Source organism: Oryctolagus cuniculus, chromosome 5 (assembly GCF_051225735.1).
Source record: "Oryctolagus cuniculus isolate XC-2025 breed Fujian yellow rabbit chromosome 5, ASM5122573v1, whole genome shotgun sequence".
Taxonomy (NCBI): Eukaryota; Metazoa; Chordata; class Mammalia; order Lagomorpha; family Leporidae; genus Oryctolagus; species Oryctolagus cuniculus.
Genome location: NC_142871.1, coordinates 124775620 through 124797489, shown reverse-complemented (window position 1 = coordinate 124797489; position 21870 = coordinate 124775620). Strand labels below are relative to the sequence as shown.

Genomic DNA, 21870 nt, shown 5'->3' with positions numbered 1-21870 from the left:
AATGCACTTGTTTACATGTGGATGGACAAACTCTGGAAAAATACCCAAGAAAGAATAAAAGTTGTTACTCAAAGGAAGGAAAGTAGGCAAAATGGGTAGCAGAACTATTTGCTGTATAACTATTTTTTAAGTATGTAAATGTATTACCTTTACTACACTTGATCTTAGCCAAAAGGCCGAGAAGCGATTAAATGTATTACCTTTAAAAACTAAATGAAAAACAAATCTAACACACTAAAAAACATACATTACTTAATATTGTCAAAGCATTACATGGGGTCTTTAAATATTTCCTGGAAGATATATATTATGAAAAACACATACATGAATTTCAAAAATTTTTTTCACTAAACTATTCTTATCTTTAAAAAATTACTTTTTTATTTGAAAGTCAGAGTTACAGAGAGAGAGGGAGAGACAAAGATCTTATATTTGCTGGTTCACTCACCAAACGGCAGCAATGGCCGGACACTTCATCTGGGTCTCCCAATACTTGGGTTATTTTCCACTGCTTTTCCCAGGCCATTAGCAGAGAGCTGGATTGGAAGTACAACTACCCAACTACTGGTGCCCATATGGGATGCCAGCGTTGCAGGTGGCAGCTTTTACCCACTGTGCTGGCCCCTAAACTTATCTCTTAATTCCATTTTCCACCAACTTTTTGAAGTTCCCTCATAGACCACTGGCGGGATTAAAACTCACTAAAACTTTCAGGAAAGGTCATAAAAATACCCCCCCCCAAAAAAAAGAAGAAAAAAATAAACAAACAAATGCAGGGGGGAGGGGGCAATTTGGAAAAGCAGTTAAGATGCAGATTGAGACACCAGATCCCATACTGGAGTGCTCCACTCCCAGCTTCCTACTTGTGCATCCTGAAAGGCAGCAGATGATGTGTTGAAGAAGTTGGGGCCCTGCCACTGTGTGAGAGGGCTCCCAGACCTCTCATCCCTCTTAATTATAAATACCTCTTTAATCATAATAGAATAGTAATTATTGCAGCTATAAAGATTATGCATATTTTTCAACCTGGAAAAGTCTTACTACATATTAAGTAAAAACCCCGGTTATACAATAGTAATTAAAATTTAGGCTTCTGGGTTTTTGTTTTTGTTTTAATGCATTGGAAAGGAACTGGAAGGATTAATGCTAAAGCACTAACAGCATTTTCACTCTCCATGTTTAAAGGTGTTTCTTATAACCTTCCTGTGCATTCTGATTTTTTTTTCTAGAAAATAATATGAACTACTTCTGTAATAAGGAATTATAAAAACACTTCATTTAGAATAAAATGTTAAAACAACAATTCCCCTACCCATAACATTTCCAGGATTTTTTATTGGAGGAAGCCAAGGGTATTTGTTATTAGCATGGAAAATCCACTAATACAGAAGTGAACTAGGATCTTCTGGCTCCAAGTCTACAATCCTTTCCACTGTATCATGCTACCATAATCACAAATAAATTGTGATTATTAAAAAAAGTACTTATTTTTCTTTGTAAAATATTTTTAAATATTTATATTTACTACAAATTCCAGATTAGTGATATTTTATTGGCTATTAAAAATAACCACTATCTCTGTTGACATTAGAGGTAAATAAAGAACACTGATAAACTAAAGTTCTAGGTTTGAAGAAGAGGCACAATACAGTTAGCACTTCATTTAGAAATGGGTTGGACTCCAAGTCTGACTCTTCAGAGAGTAATTCCAGACAAAAAGAATGTGATTTTTGTTTCATAAATAAATTCTGATTGCCAGGACAGCTCAAAAACATTTGATTTACTCCTTTTTCCCTACTAAGCACACACTACCAATCAGTGTTATCCAGGAATGGTGAGAAAGCCACAAAAGGCTATTAATAATCTTCCAGCCAGGGCAAAAACCAGTCACAATGCAGTTGCTGTAAGTCAGAAAACCATGAAAAGTAAAGGAAGAAGCAAGCCATCAGACAAAGATAAGATTCAGGATTAGTTCTTACTATTCTTCTCTAGGAAAGTAGCTTTTGAACTCTGTTTATTCTGTCCTTGGGAAAAATGTTGTGCCAGTTGGAAAACCTTCTAATGACTACAATAACATTTTTTAAGGGCCTATGATGTTTTAAGATTTTTTTTAAAGTATCTACAGAGATGTATCTGAAAAAGATATATTCATAAAAAATGGCATACATATATCAATATATAGATGTTAGCACACTTTGATATGTTAAAAACATATACACAAATATTAATATATATGTGAACACATCAATTCCCATTTCTTTGCAATAATCTAAAACCATTTATCAGACTCTAATTTAGAGAGAATCACAACTGCACTTTGCCACACTTAAAAATTGTCATGAGACTTTAGAATCAATAGTCAAATCAAAAAGGCTTATTCTATTCTTTTCTAAAATTACACTTTAGGGGAGTGGGCATTTGGCAGAACAGTTAAGATACCACTTGGGACAGTTGCATCCTATATGAAGTGCCTGGGTTCAAATCCCAGCTAATGCACATCTTAGGAGGCAGCAGTGATGGTTCATGGAGTTATCTTTCTGCCACCCAGGTGGAAGACCCAGACTGAGTTCCTGGCTCCTGGCTTTAGTCTGGTCTAGCTCTTCCACTGAAGGCATCTGGAGAGTGAGCCAGTGGACAGGAGAGAGATATCTAAATATTCTGTGCCATCTGGCCTTGTGGTTAAGAGGCCCACATCCTGCATGGGAAGTGCCTAGTTTCTATTCAAGGTTGCAGCTCTTGCATTGAGCTTCCCGCTGATGCAGATCCTGAGGAACAAAGAGAATGGCCCAAGGGATTGGGTTCCTGACATCCATGCGAGAAATGACTTGGATTGAGCTCCTAGCTTCCAGCCTCTGTCAGGGGAATGGGGAAACAGGAATGTCCATTAGGGGCACTTGGGGAATGAATCAGGGAGCTCTTTCTCAAATAAAAATTAAAAATAAGTAAATATTCAATAAAACAATGCGGCCATATTTATATACCAAATGGTAATAGCAGCACAGTATGACATATAGTAAGGAATATATAAATATTTAAGTTCTATGAAAGTTATATTTTCTGTTGGTTACTGACATATCCTTGCTGGAAAAGAGTTAGTGGTTAGAGGCAACTGAAACAAACACTACAATTGTACAAAAATGCCTTTTTTTTTTTTTTTTTTTTTGACAGGCAGAGTGGACAGTGAGAGAGAGAGAGAGAAAGGTCTTCCTTTGCCATTGGTTCACCCTCCAATGGCCGCCGCGGCCGGCGCACCGCGCTGATCCAATGGCAGGAGCCAGGTGCTTTTCCTGGTCTCCCATGGGGTGCAGGGCCCAAGCACCTGGGCCATCCTCCACTGCACTCCCTGGCCACAGCAGAGAGCTGGCCTGGAAGAGGGGCAACCAGGACAGAATCCGGCGCCCCGACCGGGACTAGAACCCGGTGTGCCGGCGCCGCTAGGCGGAGGATTAGCCTAGTGAGCCACAGCACCGGCCCCAAAAATGCCTATTTAAACGAATACATCTTATAAAAATTAGCCTCTTTAGTAACAACTAGGTAATTACCTGAACAGTTATTTACTTTTCACATTATCACTGCATTACACAAATGAACCGGTGAAGGTTTACTTATAAACTAAATTTTATAAATAAAACTAAAAATCATATTAACTGAAATACAGTTTAGCGTAAGTGCGAACAGCACAGATGCACAAGTTGTCTGACTTCCTGGTATAAATCCAGTACTGATTTTAGGGTAATATTTGGTATTACTCAACCTTTGTGTATCAATTCCTTCATCTAAAAAAGGGAACAACAGTATCTACCCTAACAGGGTGTGAGGACTGCATGAAATAGCATATGGAAATACTCAGGAGACAGGCTGAACACAGTATGTGCTATATAACCACTCATCATCATCACTGGCATTATTAAGGCATCTTTGGAATTATAAGTATGTTAGCACTATTTACCTTCAGAATTTTCTTTTTCTTCCAGGTTCCTGAAAAACTTAAATACACACATTTCAAGGAACACTATGTCTGTTTAAAAACCTGATTATCTATCATTAATTCAGATATGTACACAGTAGGACTTTTTATAGCCATAGTAAGTTAAATAGGAACATATTCTCTCACAGCTCAAAGTTTTATAACACTAAGTCAATAATAGCCAAAAGATATCTTTCAAATATATAATAACACTCTAGTCTAGTGCAGCAATGGGTAAAGAGTTGGTCTTAATTACCCCAAAAACTCTTCCAAGCAGCAGAAAATCTTACTCAGAAAATTACCGGTTCAGTCTTGGACATACTCACAGAATACTTACTAGCCATTCCAGAAAGCAGTCAGAAAGTCAGACTTGAAGTTAGGAAGCTTACCCTTGAAAGGGTTCACCTCTCCCTCCCTACCAAGGAAATTTTCTGCATCCTATTTCATGACATTATTTCTCTCTTTACCCTTTTCTCTACTGCTAGCATGGTGCTTTCTGAAAGCATTTAGGTCCTGCCATATAAAAAAAGAGTCAATAAATTTTGATCTTAAAAAAATTTTTTTTGTAGAACCATACAATTAAGAGTACATTTTACTACATGGGAAGAATGAATTAAAATTTTATCTGTGGCTTTTTAAGTAAGAATAAAATTTTAATTTTTATAACTCTTATTTAAGTAAGTTACATGCAAACCAAATCTTTTTTTGTTAAAATTTGGTCACATTAGAGTTACTAAATGCTACTAAGCAGTGAAACCTGGCATCATCATCTCTGGGCCTGTAAACCTGAAAAACTGCAACACAACAAGGCAAGGTATCAACAGTAAAACATGGGCGAGTCCAATGAGGACCCTTAAAGTACATTTAAATTAAAATTCTTAAGTCTGTTAAAATACCAGCAGTGTGGACTAAATGATTTGTGAATTTACAGTCTTGCTTGAGTTCTGTAAGTTAAAAATGAAGTCTCTAGACCCTTCCAAACCAGGTGATTTGTTAAAGAGCTGTGATAAGTAGCACAGAGCAAATCTGCTGTTATATGCAGTGGATAAGGGACAGCTACTGTCACCCCAACCCACTAACAACTGTTTGAATACTAATTCTTTACTTAACATCTGTGGAAGCATTTGCTAAAGAATGCTTCACTGGTGGTATCTACTACCCAAATTTAAACAGGGTAATTTTCTCAAAGCTCTAATGGTAGAGACTTGCTGCCTGTTCTATACTTACTAGCAGATCATGATAATTTCATTTGTGCTTGAAAACTGTGGGGAGCAATCCGGACTAGACTGAGTTACTGGAATTAAGACTTATTCTATGCATCTGCTCTCCCACAATATGGCGCTGGGAGAGAAGTAAACAGCTTCCGCACAGCTGCCTCCAGTTCAACTAATAAACTGTAGGACTTGCTATTGATTGGAGGAGAGCAGCGTACTCGGCGTGTGGGCAGCCGAGTTAGGATTGGCGGAGGAGGACTATAAAGGAGGAGAGAGACAGCATGCACCAGGAACATCTATGGGGAACATCTAAGGGGAACACCTGTGCAGCCCCCGAGAAGAGCCGGCCGGCGGTGTGCCGCTCCCCTGCGGAAGTGGGGAAAGCGGCCAGGGGGAACTGCCCTTCCACGGAGGTGGAAGGGATAGTAGCCAACCCGGGAAGAACCAGCAGCAAACCCGGGGAGGGCCGAGCAGACGAAAGAACAGCGCAGGGTCCTATGTCGTTCCTCCATGAAGAGGGGGAGCGACAAAAACTAGATACATTTCAGTGAAATCATTCCCCAGAAATAACACTACAATACAGTTGGAAGGCAGAGATGCAAGAAGAAAATAATTCATTAATAGAATTGAAACACAGCAATACAAACAGGCTTAGAAAAACAGTGAAACAGCAGCAATAAAATAGGGATTCCAAGAATAAAATCTTGCAACACAAAATTAACACAGCAGCTTAGGTTTGCAACTTCTCATTTGAAATGAGCACATAGATAAGGATCAAACGTATACTGATTCACATTTTATATGATCAGGAGCTGAAAATTTTATACCACTAGAAAATATTAATAAATTAAAAAAAAGACTGCCACAAAATTAGCCCATTTTCCTTTCTGTGAAGAAATTCATAAGAGGAAAAAAATAACTCCAGACTATAAATGATGAATGTAACTATTAGAAGTGGCCTCTCTATGAAGTCTAAAATAGAAGGAAAATGTACATTTCTTCCAGAGCTGGAGCCAACAATAACTTTTGCATTCTCAATCCAGCTTAGGTACATTAGTTGGGAAGATGTTTGCAAATCTATTTCATAAGAAAGTGCTGAATTTACTTTTTTTATTTTTTTACTTTTACTCAATTTTCTTAAATGGCCTAAGGTCAATCAAACGCATTAAGTAAAACTTCTAAGTACAAATGACAAAAGAAAAAATTATGCTCTACACCTTGCTTCTTATAAAGGCTTGTTTTAAAATCAGAGGTAAAACTTTTTTCATAAAGGGCCATATAATAAAACTTTCAGCTTTACAACCCATATAGTCATTGTCACAAACACTCAACTGCCATGTAGCATGAAAGCAGCAATAAATGACAGACACGTGAATAAGCATGGCTGTAACAAAATAAAACTTTATTTACAAAAATAGGAAGCAAGTACATAGCCTTGCTTTACTGACCTCTGCTATAGATTACCTGTTCTTTATTAACAGATATATTGTTTTAATAAATACTTCAAAGTTTGGTATTAGGTGGTGAGATTTGCTTTAAAATACTCATTGAAAGAAAAATAAAAAGTAAGAAGAAAGGTTAAGTAAGACTGGTAAAACACAATTATAGTTAAGGCTAGATGATGAGTATATGGAGTTCATTATTCTATCTTCTATAATTTTAAGGGGTTAAAAATTCAAAATTAGAAATTTCAAAAATGCAAATTAAATCTTCAAGTAAGCTCTACCAAGAATTTCTTTACATTATAAAATATGCTTAATATTTTTAAATATAAGTAACACAACACAAGAGATTCTTCACATAAAGTCACCAAGCTAATAGTGAAAAAAAACTAATCCATCAAAGTATATACAAGTATAAATTCTTAAGATTTCCATAGTTTAAAATACAAATTCACATCCTACAGCTCCTAAATTACTATGTTTATTTTATTCCCATCTTAACTAACAAAAGGTATTACAAATTTTTATTTTAGAATATAATTTTTATGAGAAATATATTAGGTTTATCAATTTTAAAATAAATGCAATTTTGTATTTCTCAACTTAAACTGTAGAAAAATAAATATTAATAGATATAACCCAAATAAACACACATTTAGGATCTTTAATAAGGCGAAAAGAATCTTGAGACCATAAAGTTTGAGAACCTATGACCTCAACATTTTCAAGGCTCTTTAAAGTATGTTCACCAAGCAACTAATAGATATATGTTCAAACTCATTTTATCTTTAAATAATCATCATCACATAGTGGAGTTAATCTATTATGAAGGCTGTATCAGTAAACACCCACAAGAAGACATGTAAATCATCAACAGAAATATTCTTCAAAACTACATGAGAAGTCATGAATAACGTATCTAAAGGAAAAAAATATATAATGTGTTCCCCATCCCATGTAAATGATTGTCTCTTGAACCAACAGTAAAGAAACAATAGACATTTCCAATAAATATGCTGCCTCATCAATTAAGACATGTAGTCTCACCCAATGTAAGAAGTCAGAAATCAAACTGAATTGGGCCTTAGGAAAGAAATCTTAAGGCCTCTGCAATTTGTCAAAGATTAAATAAGTATGTTGTTTAAAAGATCTAAGCTTTTTCCCAACATTATGATAAACAGCAGTTTCAAATATTATAAAAACTAAAAAATGAATTAGGCTCACAGAGTATTATCACATTTGAAAAAAACAGAATTTCTCCAAAAATTTCAACTATTCCAGAAAACAAGTATAATCAGTTTCAAAATCTTCTAAATATAAAGCTAAAATAGCAATAAACAACCCATAAATTTGAGCAAGTAATAATTAAATCTAATGTTTATATATGATCATTTATTCCATTTTGTATAAAGATGAACTCATACTCATTTTTCAAATACAGTACCACTGTAGCATTTTTAAACAATTTGCCTCTCCTACTTAAGTACAAGATATTTTCAAGTTTTATAAATGTTATTTCTGTTGTCTTTCATCAACATGAACAGTATCAGCAATAGCATGCAGAGATATACTTACATCATACTCTGTAATTCTGCCACGAAGCTTATAGACTTCCCTGTACTTCTTCCACTATTTGAAGTGGCAGTAGACATTGGGCTAGCTGCAGTACTATTCATCTAAATAAGAAGGAGAAATAAAGCTTACAAACTGTGTTTTTTTTGTTTGTTTTGTTTTTTCTTAACAGGCAGAGTGGACAGTGAGAGAGAGACAGAGAGAAAGGTCTTCCTTTTTCTGTTGGTTCACCCCACAATGGCCGCTATGGCTGGCGCACTGCAACCAGCGTACTGCACTGATCCGTAGCCAGGAGCCAGGTGCTTCTCCTGGTCTCCCTTGCGAGTGCAGGGCCCAAGCATTTGGGCCATCCTCCACTGCACTCCCGGGCCACAGCAGAGAGCTGGACTGGAAGAGGGGCAACCGGGAAAGAATTTGGTGCCCCGACCGGGACTAGAACCTGGTGTGCCGGCGCCGCTAGGCGGAGGATTAGCCTATTGAGCCACGGTGCCGGCCACAAACTGTTTTAAACTATAAGAAAATGTATTAAAAATGTAAGCAATTATAAAATCAAGAAGTAAAGTTTGAAATTTCTGATTATTTGGTTTGCATATGTCTGATTTATTTATACTTGAAAAATATTCATTATTAAAATGAAATAGTAAGGTAGAAAAGACTGCTCAATTAAGACATCAACTATTCACTTTACTGATAAATTGGCAGTAAGCAATATAACAAAAAAATTCATTAAAATGCTTTAATAGAGCTTAATTGTTCAAAATGTGTTTCAGGGAGCCCTAAGATTCATTAATGACTCTTCAGGGAGTTCACAATGGCCCCCAAACATACATACTCCCTTGCTTCATCTGACCACCAAAACAATAATGATTTTTCTATTTCATAATATGAGAGTCCCACGTAAGATTTCATTTTAAAAAAGAGTGCCACTACTGTAAAATACAAAGTTAAAAAATACGGGGGGCCGGAGCTATGACGCAGTAGGTTAATCCTCTGCCCACGGCTTGGGCATCCCCATAGTGGTGCCCATTCGTGTCCCAGCTGCTCCTCTTGCGATCCAGCTCCCTGCTTATGGCCTAGGAAAGCAGAAGATGGCCCAGGCACTTTGGTCCCTGCACTCACATGGGAGCCCCAAAAGAAGCTCCTGGCTTCAGATTGGCCCAGCTGCCACCGTTGGAGACATTTGGGGAGTGAATCAGTGGATGGAAGACCTTTCTCTCTACCTCTCCCTCTGTCTGTAACTCTACCTCTCAAGTAAATAAATAAAATCTTAAAAAAAAAAAAAAAGAAAAGAAAAGAAAAGTACAACAGGGCCTGTGATCCGGCCTAGTGGTTAAGATGCCTCTTGGAATGCACACATCGTATATGGGAGTGCCTGGTACCTAAGCCCAGCTCCTGATTCCCAGGGTGATGGCTCAAGTGGTGGAGTCCCTGTTACCATGTGGAAGACCTGAATTGAGTCAGTGGATGTGAGTGAGCAATGAAGCCAGCTCACTTTCTTTCTCCCTCTCTAGCACACACACAGGCTAGCTCTCTCTGGCTGGCTGTCTCTCTGCCTCTCAAATGAATTAAAGAAAGAAAACTAAAGCAGAATCTACTGTAATGTAAACTACAAATATTATCTCAAAAACTAAAGAGGAAGGAAGGACGGAAAAAAGGATGGAAGGAAGGAAAAAGAACAGAAAAAAGAAAAGAAAGAGGGAGAGAGGGAATATCATTATATTCTTGGAATTGTATCTTTGAACTATATTCAATCTATTAAAAAATAAAAATAAAAATTTTAAATAAAATTTTTTTAAAAAGCAGAATCGAATTCCCATTAAGCCTAAAACACAAATAAGATCAATCAACAGCAAAAGTAAACATGATAATGTATAATATTACAGGCAAATAATTCATCCAATTTAAAACATGGCATTTTCCCTCATAAAATTAAGCTCATGTATGAGAAAACTAGATGCCAATCCTAATGTGTGCCATTTTGATTAATGTATACAGCATTAAATAAATACAAATGAAACAAAATAACGTTAGAGTCATGAAAGAAGGTATATCCTCAATTATCACATAGTAAGTTCCAAAAATAAGTATTATTTCATCTCTGTACATAGATTTTGAAATGTTATAATGTTCCCTTAAAATAAAAATTCTAAAGAAAGTAAAAAGTGTGCAACATACAATAAAATAAAGCAGTACAGAGAACTCTAGGTATACAAGACTAAGAGGGTAGATTCTGCAGTCAGACTGCCTAGGTTCAAAACATGGCTCTGCTACTTTGCTAGACCTTTGAGCAAGATATTTCTTTGCTTCCTCATCTGTAAAACAGGAATGACTGTTCTACCTTCTTAATGGAGTTGTGAGAATTAAATGAATAACATATACAAGATTCAGAACATTACTTAGCACACAGTAAGCACATAATTAATGCTGGCTATTATAATCAAAAGAAAAGACATCAAGAATTCCCCTTCTTAACCTCCTTATAAATTTAGATTATTCATATCTCACAATCATACAAGTTCAAACACCTTGAAGACTTTCACTAAAAGACATCAATTTCAACAAATATTAAGTAGTGTTTTTTGTTTTTTGTTTTTTGTTTTTTTTTTTTTTTTTTTTTTTGACAGGCAGAGTGGATAGTGAGAGAGAAAGACAGAGAGAAAGGTCTTCCTTTAGCCGATGGTTCACCCTCCAATGGCCGCCACGGCTGGCGCACTGCAGCTGGCGCACCGCGCTGATCCGAAGGCAGGAGCCAGTGCTTCTCCTGGTCTCCCATGGGGTGCAGGGCCCAAGTACTTGGGCCATTCTCCACTGCCTTCCCAGGCCACAGCAGAGAGCTGGCCTGGAAGAGGGGCAACTGGGAAAGAATCCGGCGCCCCAACCGGGACTAGAACCCGGTGTGCCAGCGCCACTAGGTGGAGGATCAGCCTATTGAGCCGCAGCGCCGGCCAAGTAGTTTTCTTATAAAGCAAGTTCAGTTTTCACTTTTGACAAACCTACAACTATTAGTCTATCCAGCTCACTCTCAGCCCTGTGGTGTGTGTTTGGCATAGTGGTGAAGACACCACTGGGATGTCCACATCCCATACTGGAGTGTCTGGACGCAGCTCCTAGCTCCACTCCTGATTTCAGCTTCCCTGGGAACATGAACCCTAGAAAGCAGCAGGTAATGGCTCAAGTAGCTGGTTCTACACTGGAGACCTGGACTGAGTTCCCAGTCCAGGCATTGGCCTGGCCCACTCCTGGCTGTTGCAGGTATTTGGGAGTGAACCAGTGCATGGAAGAGATCTATCTCTATCTCTATCTCTCCCCACCCATCTCTGTCTCTCTGCCTTTCAAATGAATAAGATACATCTTTTAAAAAAATATTTAATTCTCACACTCTTATCTTTGACTCCTGCTGAGCCCTATTTTTTAAAAATATTTATTTATTTGAAAGGCAGAGCTAGAGAGAGAAAGAGAGAGAGAGAGAGAGAGAGAAGCACACACAAGCACATTTCTCCATCCATGGTCCACTCCCCAAATGGCCACAATGGCAGGAACTAGACCAATCCAAAGCCAGAAGCTAGAAGTCCCCTCGGGATCTCTACATGGGTGCAGGGGCCCAAATACTTAGGCCATCTTCTGCTGCTCTCCCAGGCCATTAGCAGGGAGCTGAATAGGAAGTGCAGAAGCCAGGACTTGAGCCAATGCCCACATGGGATGCCAGCACTGCAAGAAACTGCTTCACCTGCTACACCACAGCATCAGCCAGGAGCCCTATTATTATCATTTTTAAGATTTATTTATTTTATTTGAAGGCAGAGTTACAGAGAGGCAGAGGGAGAGAGAGAGAGGGAGAGAGAGAGAAAGAGAGAGAGAGAGGTCTTTCATTCACTGGTTCACTCCCCAAATGGCCACGATGGCTGGAGCTGCGCTGATCAGAGAAGCCAGGAGCCAGGAGGTTCTTCCGGGTCTCCCATGCAGGTGCAAGGACCCAAGGACTTGGGCCATCTTCTACTGCTTTCCCAGGCCATAGCAGAGAGCTGGATCAGAAGAGGAGCAGCCAGGACTCAAACTGGTGCCCATAAGGGATGACAGCACTGCAGGCAACAATTTTACCCACAACGCTACAGTGCCGGCCCCAACCCCTATTATTTTGAAAGAAGACAGGGGCCGGCGCTGTGGTTCAGCAGGTTAAAGCCACAGTCTGCAGCAATCACATCCCATGTGGGCACCAGTTCAAGTCCTAGCTGCTCCACTTTCAATCCAGCTCCCTGCTAATGCACCTGGGAAAGAAGTGGAAGATGATTCAAGTACTTGGGCACCTGCATCTACGTGGGAGACCTGGAAGAAGCTCCTGGCTTTTGGCTTTGGCCTGGCCCAGTCCTGGCTGTTGCTGCCACTTAGGGCATGAACCAGCAGATAGAAGATCTCTCTTTGTCTCTCCTTCTCTCTCTCTGTAGCTCCGCCTTTCAAATAAATAAATAAATCTTCTTTTGGGTGTCCCACATGGTTGCAGGGGTCCGAGAACTTGAGCCACCTTCCGCTGGTTTCCTGGACACATTAGCAGAGAGCTGGATCAGAAGTGGAGCAGCCAGGACTCAAACTGGCACGCATGTAGGATGCCAGCACCACAAGCAGCAGATTAACCTGCTGCGCTACAATGCTGGGCCCTGACCCTCCCTTTTTTTTTTTTAAAGATTTATTTTATTTATTATGACATTGCAGGCATTTGGGGAGTGAATCAGACTATGGGAGCTCACATGTTCTTACACTCATTCTTGCTGTCTCTGTCTCTCTCTCTCTCTCTCTGCCTCACAAATAAGTAAAAAACTTTTTTCAAAATAATGGAAAAAATTAACACAGAAAACCTAAACCAAGTACACACTCACCAAGGGCTGAGATGATAGACAGGCTGGGCTTCAATAAAAGAAACTGGAAAAAAGCTACCCAGTTCACCGCCTGAGATGAGCTTTATATCACACTTCTGAGAAGTCAGCAAGACAAACATGTCAGACAAGCAGCACATTAGCTAAGTGACTAGATCTAGAATATTCCAATATCCCTCTGGTCTAGTCTGAGGGCCCAAAAGGCCAGGCCAAAACCACCAGAGAATACAAGAGCAGAGAAAAAGAGGGAAAAGAAGAAAATTGCACTCAAATTTAACCTGACAACCAAAATTCTCAAACACACAGACTCTAATGCCAAAAAAGACCATCACTTCTTTAAGCTTAAATTTGTTCTACTTTTTCATAAAGATTTTTGGAATAAGTATTTTTCCTACAAATGACATAGGAAAAGAAACATTACCATTTGAAACCTGAGTTTAAAGAAAAATGGTATCACCTTCCAAGACTGGGGCAAATGGAAAGAAACCAAAGATTTCCACAAAGAGCTGTAGAATCAGAACACGCTTTACAAAAACAAACAAACAAACAAATAAAAAGAACACTGGATTTCTAGAAGACTTCAGAAAATGTTCCCCTAATGTCTCAACAGCTGACTGACAGAGATATCTTTGAGAAAATGTTAAAGATTATGTATCAATCCTAACCTCAAAACACAGCTATGATTTGAGTTGACACACATCACATTATATACATTTCATTTTGTGAAACTATCTTATGGCCAAATGTACTGAGACACTGCTGGAGCAATCTTTCCCTTTTTTCATTTTCAAATCCACTCACCCTGTTTTAATTCTTTCTGAAGAGAAGGTATTTCATAAAGCAAATTCATATTAAAACCATAGCTTTCTTTAGTTGTCTCCCTACTGCAAATGTAAAGGGTCCTAAACCTTGTTTATTATAACCATGATCACCCTTTCACAGTCAAGTTATTTAGTTTTTAAATCAAACAGGTGAAAAACATTTTTCTTGACATGATGAGCTGATAGCTCATTAGATTCTTTAAAATAATTATTTCCCGTACCCATATTTTGTTTGATGATTTAGGTAATTAACTTCTTTAGACATTAACTTCTTTACACATCAAAGTTCTATCATTTTCAAATGCTTTATTTCCTTTCTTCCAGACATTAAAAAAAAAAGTCTGTAAGAAGCAGGAGGACTCAAGTCAATTTTCTCTAATAAATACAGTTAACATGGAACTGAAAACCTACTGTAATCTTCTCAATGGGTTAATGTCCTGCAGTTGTTTCAACTTTCGATTGAAATGCAGCTGTTTGCCATATTTTACAAAATGAATTCAGATGTGCAGATTGGGACCTAGATTATTTCAACATGCCAGTTAAAATGTGAACCCAAGGAAAAGGTTCATTTCTGATTAATACTATTTAAACCTGATCATTAAACCAATAACTAGTATTAAGTCACACCTGTAAAATCCTGTCCCAGACAAGAAAAAAATCAACTTTTTAATTTAAAACAATGGATTTAAGGATATACCGTTTTCCTCAGAAAATACTGATAGAAAAAGAAGTTCTAATTCTAGTAAAATTGCACACCACAAATACTGCAAACAAAATGCAGTAAACATGTTATGTTATGAAGTTTCTATTTAGAGCTCATATTTGTGGTGACTAAGTGATCAAAGAAGAAATATCATGAAGTATCTTTAAGCTTAGAGGACCCAGAGGAGTTGGGAACCTTATTATTAGTTCCTGCACCCTCAAAGCAACATTAAAATCTAGACTGTGAAATCTATCAGTCAACCCACTAATTAAAAACTAATGGAATGTTTTTATCATTTCTTCAATCATCATTGCTAAGGAAAACTAATTTAGCCAACCTATATACTGATCCTGAGAATCTACAGTCTCAATCCTAATCACTGGTATACTGAACAACCCACATAATATAAAAATAAAAAATTTTTATAATTAGAAAATTTCCATTTCCAAAAATCTTTAAAGGGAGGAAGCAATTATGTTCAACCAACACTATTATACATTGCATTTTACTTTTACAAAAAAAAAAAACTCAATGTACATCATGATCTAAATTTCTCAATATGAAAAATAATACCCAGCAGTCACTGAACCTCTGAGGATGCAAAAAATATCAAATGTTAAAGTACCTATAAAAAGTCTGTATGTAGTGTCTGGAGTAACACAGTGGTAATTCCAATATACTTCTATATGCACCATTTCAAGCAGACTTTGAAAGATATAAAAAGGGGCAGGCATTATGGTGCAGAGGGTTAACCAGCCGCCTGTAACACCAGCATCCTACAGGAGCACCATTTCAAGTCCAACTACTCCACTTCCTACATAGCTCCCTGCAAATGTGCCTGGGAAAGCAGCAGAGGAAGGACCAAGTACTTGGGCTCCTTCACCCACATAGGAGACCAGAGTTTCTGGCTCCTGGATTTGGCATGACCAAGCCCTGGCCATTGCAGCCATTGGGGAATGAACCGGCAGATGGAAGATTTCTTGGTCTCTCTCTACCTCTCTCCATAGCTCTGCCTTTCAAATAATTTTTTTTTAAATCTTAATTTAAAAAAAAGAAAAGTTTTTTTTAAAAAAAACCTGATTTTCAAACTTGTCTAAAAACAGTCACATCAGTCCTCCTCAATCTTTGTTCTATAGCAATGAAATCAGGCATTCAGTATCTTCCAAACTACCCAATGTATTTCTGAACCTTTCTCCTACACTTCTTCCTGTTTCTAGTACCTTTTGAAAAAATGTAACACCTCTTCACCTACCCAAATCCAAATATCTGACCTAAGCTCAACATCTCCAAGAAGTATTCCTAGTTACAAAACCATAAGGAATTCTCCTGTCTAATTTAGTTTACTAATTATGTTAACTTAGCATTACATTATTTTACTATAATTAACTTATATTAATAACAAACCTCTATTCCACACCAAATCCCTCCCCCCAGCTACAGGAGAAGCAAGCATCTACTGTACAAATAACCAGCGAATTTAGTAACTCCTTCCTCTCTCTTTTAAAAAAAAAAATGTATTTATTTACTTGAAAGGCAGAGTTACAAAGAGGCAGAGAGAGGTCTTCCATCAGATGGTTTTCTCCCAAGATGGCCGCAACGGCCAGAGCTGTGCCTATCTGAAGCCAGGAGCTTCTTCTGGGTCTTCCACAGGGGTACAGTGGCCCAAGAACTTGGGCCATCTTCTATACTTTCCCAGGCCATAGCAGAGATCTGGATCAGAAGTGGAGCAGCTAGGACTCAAACCAGTGTCCACATGGGATGCTGGCGCTATAGGAGGTGGCTTTACCCGCTATACCATAGCGTCAGCCCCCTCCTCTCTCCTTTACCAAAGATGATGTATGCTCCCTTTACTCCCTCCACTTATAAGAATGGTACCTTCTTATTTAAAGATAACACTACTTATAACTTGGGTTATTATCATAACTTATTTATTGGGCACCTGCTACAGGCCACACACTGCCATAAGAAGTAGGAATATACTAATGACTAAGCCAGATAAAAAGAAATTCATTGTCATGAAGAAGTATAGCACATTAATAAATATAACTTGAGATTATGACAAATACTGTGAAAACAAATTAATTTCAACTAGGAGGTGAAATTTAGCATAAGACCTCAATGAAACTCAGGAAGGGGTGCTAGAGAACTTTCAAGCCAAAAAAAAAAAAAAAAAAAAACAAAGTACCAAGTTTTCCTAAGGACAGTGTACAGATGTACAGCAAAGTGAACAAAGAGGCAGTAGAAGATAAGATCTGAGAGGTAGCAATACACACATCTCCTAAAGCTCTGTAGGCAAAAAGGTCACCTTTTCCTGGAGTAGGCATTTGGACTAGTGGTTAAGATGCTGCTGGGTTGGGCAGGCACTGTGGCATAGTGGGTAAAGCTGCCACCTGCACTGCTGCCACCCATATAGGTACTGGCTCGAGTCCCGGATGATCCACTTCTGATCCAGCTCCCTGTTACAGCCTGGGAAAGCAGTGGGAGATGGCCCAAGTCTTTGGGCCCCTTCACCCACATGGGAGACCTGGAGCAGGCTCCCAGTTCCTGGCTTGATTGGCCATTGTGCAATAGCTGTCTGGCTGTTGCAGTCATTTGGGGAGTAAACTTGCATACAGAAGATCTCTGCCTTTGCCTCTCTCTCTGTAACTCTGCCTCTCAAGTAAACAAATAAATCTTTAAAAATAAAAGGGGGGGAGGGGTAGCGCTGTGGCGCAGGGGGTTAACGCCCTGGCCTGAAATGCCAACATCCCATGTGGGATGATCCAGCTGCTCCACTTCCTGTCCAGCTCTCTGCTGTGGCCCGGGAAAGCAGTAGAAGATGGCCCAAGTCCTTGGGCCCCTGCACCCATGTGGGAGACCAGGAAGAAGCTCCTGGCTCCTGGCTTCGGATTGGCACAGCTCCGGCCATTGCAGCCACCGGGGGAAGTGAACCAGCAGATGGAAGACATCTCTCTCTCTCTCTCTCTGCCTCTCTTCTCTCTGTGTAACTCTTTCAAATAAATAAATCTTCATTTAAAAAAAAAACACATTTCCAAAAATATGCTTGTGATACCAAAAAGCTCTCATTACCATCTAGTCCTTTTGGAAAGGGCAAATATACTTCCCATAAATTCCCATAAAGTTATTTAGCACTACAATTAACATCAGGTTAGGAGAAAGACAGCAACAAGTCAAAAAAAAATAAATAAATAAAGACGCTGCTGGGGATGTGCACATCCCTTCTCAGAGTGTCCACTACACTTCCAATCCCAGCTTTGCGCTGATGCACAACCTGGGAAACAGCAGATGATGGATCAAACAGTTGGGTCATGGCTTACCCACAAGAGACCTAGATTGAAGTTCCAGCTTCTGGCTCCCAGTTTTGACATGACCGAGCCTAAGCTGCTGTAGGCATCGGGGGAGTAAACCAGTGGATGAGAGGCCACCCTCTGTATATCTCTCTCTCTCTCTCTCATTTACTCTCTCCACCTCTCAAATAATGTTTTAAATTTTTACTTCAATGTAATGTAACCCTACTAGATAAATAGAAAACAGAAGTTAGTTACTTGAAATGGTCTAGGTTTTCTCTTTGCTTTTCAAGTAAATTAACTAAAGAAAAAACTTTTAAGTAAAATACAAAGATAACTCCAGCTACTGTGAGAATGTACTATAAGGAAGCAAGGTTTCTCAAAGAAACCAGCTAGGAAGTTGCTGACATTTTGCAAACAAAAAGTCACTGGCTCAAATTAGTGTATCAGGTGAACATGACAACAAATGGTCAATTTCCAGAATATATTTTAAAGGCAGAGCTGACCTGCTGATGGATTAAACACTGAGTATGAGAAGAAACAACAGATTGAATGGTGGCTCCATTTACTGAGATCAAGAACACTGGAAAGGGCCGGCGCTGCAGTTCACTAGGCTAATCCTCTGCCTTGCGGCGCTGGCACACCGGGTTCTAGTCCCGGTCGGGGCGCCGGATTCTGTCCCGGTTGCCCCTCTTCCAGGCCAGCTCTCTGCTGTGGCCAGGGAGTGCAGTGGAGGATGGCCCAAGTCCTTGGGTCCTGCACCCCATGGGAGACCAGAAGAAGCACCTGGCTCCTGCTCTCAGATCAGCACGGTGCACCGGCAGCAGCGCACCAGCCATGGCAGCCATTGGAGGGTGAACCAATGGCAAAGGAAGACCTTTCTCTCCGTCTCTCTCTCTCACTGTCCACTCTGCCTGTCAAAAAAAAAAAAAAAAAAAAAAAAAAAAACCACTGGAAAGGAAAAAGCCAGGAGCTCAGTTCAAACTATGTCAAATTTGAGAAGATTATGAGAGTACTTCCAAGAGCTCATGGAAGCAGCCAGTGTTGTAACAGCAGGTTAAGCTTCTGCTTTCAACACTACCATCCCATATAGGTGCCGGCTGGTGTCCCGGCTTCTCCACTTCCCATCCAGCTCCTTGTTATTGCGCCTGAGAAACAACACAAAATGGCCCAAGTACTTGGATCCCTGCCACCCACATGGGAGACCTGGATGAACCTCCTGGTTCCTGGCTTCAGCCTAGCCCAGCCCTGGCCATTGCAGCCATTTGGAGTAGGGTTGGTGGGGAGGGGCATGGAAGATTTCTCTTTCTCTGTATCTTCCTCTCTGTAACTCTGCCTTTTAAATAAATATAAATTGAAAAAGAAAAGAAAAGAAAGAAAAACACAGAAAATGGAACTGAAATAAGTAACTTTCATGCAAAAAATTTTTGAAATCATTTATATGTAGGATCTTCAAAAAGTTCATGGAAATGTAGTTTATCTAAACATGGATTTTAAAATTTTTCAAACCAAAATAAACTTACCTTTTAATTCCACTTTTTTCCACAAACTCTTTGAAGTACCTGTGAATGAGATATTCAAGTGGAGATGAAATCCTGCAGAAGCTTTGTGGGAGATATTATAAGGGGGAAAATTAAAATAAAAAGGTTTTTGTTAAGGATTAACCAACATAACTTAGTTTCTCCACTTAACAGGAATAATTTCTGTCTCTTCAAGGGAGTGTGAAGACCACAGTGCTTATCACAGGATCACTCAAAAAATATATCTGAATTGGAAATAATATCGAAACATCTTGTAAACTATGAAAATCCTCCCCTTTCTTTCTTTCTAGAAGGAAGCAAGACAGAAAGAGACAAAGAGAGATAAAAAGAAACAAACATAGGGTATTTATATATCCTAGTTAGCTGCATGAGTTATAGACATTGGAGCCCAATACATGTGAGACACAGGAGGTTCCATTATCATATTTTCTTTAGTCTCATATTAATGTTACTTTCTATTCCATGTGCTTTCATACCCAGTACTCTCTTACAGAAAAACCAAGCCTTAAAATGAGAAAAAAAAATATTCTTTGCAAAATGTTCCCTAAAGTGCACTGCAAATGTGCTTACCAGATCCAAAAATACACAAAATCTCAATTCTGACAAATAGCACATAACAAGCTTTCTTTCCCAATACCAAAACACTGTTGTTTTTACATAAAACTGAGTCACTAATGGTTAACTTTTTAGATATATGAGAAATTTTGGAATCAATTATATTCCTTAGTAAGAAGTAACTGCACTTGACAAGAATGCAAAACAGAAGCATGTCCTTTATTTTTTTTTTTATTTTTTTATTTTATTTTTTTTATTTTTTTTTTGACAGGCAGAGTGGACAGTGAGAGAGAGAGACAGAGAGAAAGGTCTTCCTTTGCCATTGGTTTACCCTCCAATGGCCGCCGCGGCCGGCGCGATGCGGCCGGCGCACCGCGCGATCCGGTGGCAGGAGCCAGGAGCCAGGAGCTTTTCCTGGTCTCCCATGGGGTGCAGGGCCCAAGCACCTGGGCCATCCTCCACTGCACTCCCTGGCCACAGCAGAGGGCTGGCCTGGAAGAGGGGCAACCGGGACAGAATCCGGCGCCCCGACCGGGACTAGAACCCGGTGTGCCGGCGCCGCAAGGCAGAGGATTAGCCTATTGAGCCGCGGCGCCGGCCAAAAACAGAAGCATGTCCTTTAAACATCAAGATTCTCTTCCAATCTACAGGTTTAATTTAAAAATATTAAACTTCAGGGCCAGTGCTGTGGCATAGCAGGTTAAAGTCCCGGCACCCTATATGGGTGCCAGTTCAAGTCCTGGCTGCTCCACTTCTGATCCAGCTCCCTGCTAAGGCACCTGGAAAAGCATTGGAGGATGGCCCAAGTGCTTGAGCCACTGCACTCATGTGGGAGACCCTGGCTCCTGGTTTCAGCCTGGTCCAGTCCCAGACATTACAGCCTTTTGGGGAATGAACAAGCAGTCAGAAGACCCCCCCCCCTCTCTGTCTCTCTGTCTCTCTGTCTCTACCTCTCTCAGTAACTAAGCCTTTCAAATAAGTAAAAATAAATCTTTTACAAAAAGAAATATTAGACTTCATGAGAGCTCTATGTTAAATAATTCAACAACATGTCTAATTTGGTTAAAATACACTTAACACTAAAAAAGAGGAATGAAAGATTCATTGCAAGCATGGAAAAATAAATCTAGAATCTGTAAAGGGTATCTTCACATGTTCACATTTTTTGCTCAATCACCCAACAAGACAAACATAAGGGTACTTCAAAGTCTGTGGAAAATTGAATTTAAAAATAAGTTTGCAGCCGGCGCCGCGGCTCACTAGGCTAATCCTCTGCCTTGTGGCGCCAGCACACCGGGTTCTAGTCCCGGTCGGGGCGCCGGATTCTTCCCCGTTGGAAGGTGAACCAATGGTAAAGGAAGACCTTTCTCTCTGTCTCTCTCTCTCACTGTCCACTCTGCCTGTCAAAAAAATAATAATAAATTTAAAAAAAAATAAGTTTGGTGCAAAAATTATTTTAAATCCACATTTTTTCAATATTATTTATTTGAAAGTCAGAGCTACAGAGAGGGAAAGACAGAATGAGAAAGAGAGCTTCCATCTGCTGGTTCATCACTCAAATGGCCACAGCAGCCAGGAGCTTCCTCCAGGTCTCCGACGTGGTGCAGGTGCAGGGGACCAAGTACTTGGGCCATCCTCCACTGCTTTCCCAGGTGCATTAGCAGGGAGCTGGATGATTAGTGGAGCAGGCAGGACAGGAACATATAGGATGCCAGTGTTGCGGGTGGCAGCTTAGCCTATTATATCACAGCATGGAACCCAAGAGTGATTTTTATAGTTTAAAAAAGCTTCAGGGCTGGCACCGCAGCTCACTTGGCTAATCTTCCACCTGCAGCGCCGGCACCCGGGGTTCTAGTCCCAGTTGGGGCGCCGGATTCTGTCCTGGTTGCCCCTCTTCCAG

General features: G+C 39.5%; 2 protein-coding genes and 1 pseudogene across 5 annotated transcripts in view; 1 reads left to right on the top strand and 2 right to left on the bottom strand.

Annotated features, from left to right (window-relative positions):
- Positions 1-21870, top strand: part of RUNX2 (RUNX family transcription factor 2) — a 359432-nt gene that overhangs the window by 33042 nt on the left and 304520 nt on the right. The gene's annotated exons all lie outside the window — the stretch shown is intronic.
- Positions 1-21870, bottom strand: part of SUPT3H (SPT3 homolog, SAGA and STAGA complex component) — a 496390-nt gene that overhangs the window by 471231 nt on the left and 3289 nt on the right. For 2 of the 3 annotated variants that reach the window (XM_008262998.5, XM_089333878.1), the window contains exons 2-3: positions 19398-19436; positions 8199-8299 (exon numbers count right to left, since the gene is read on the bottom strand). In XM_008262998.5, coding sequence (XP_008261220.1) covers positions 8199-8299 — 101 coding nt within the window. In that variant the 5' untranslated portion in view covers positions 19398-19436. The remainder of the gene's footprint in view (positions 1-8198; positions 8300-19397; positions 19437-21870) is intronic. The other variant, XM_008262999.5, reaches the window with a different exon arrangement.
- On the bottom strand, positions 91-188 carry LOC127493292 (U2 spliceosomal RNA; annotated as a pseudogene).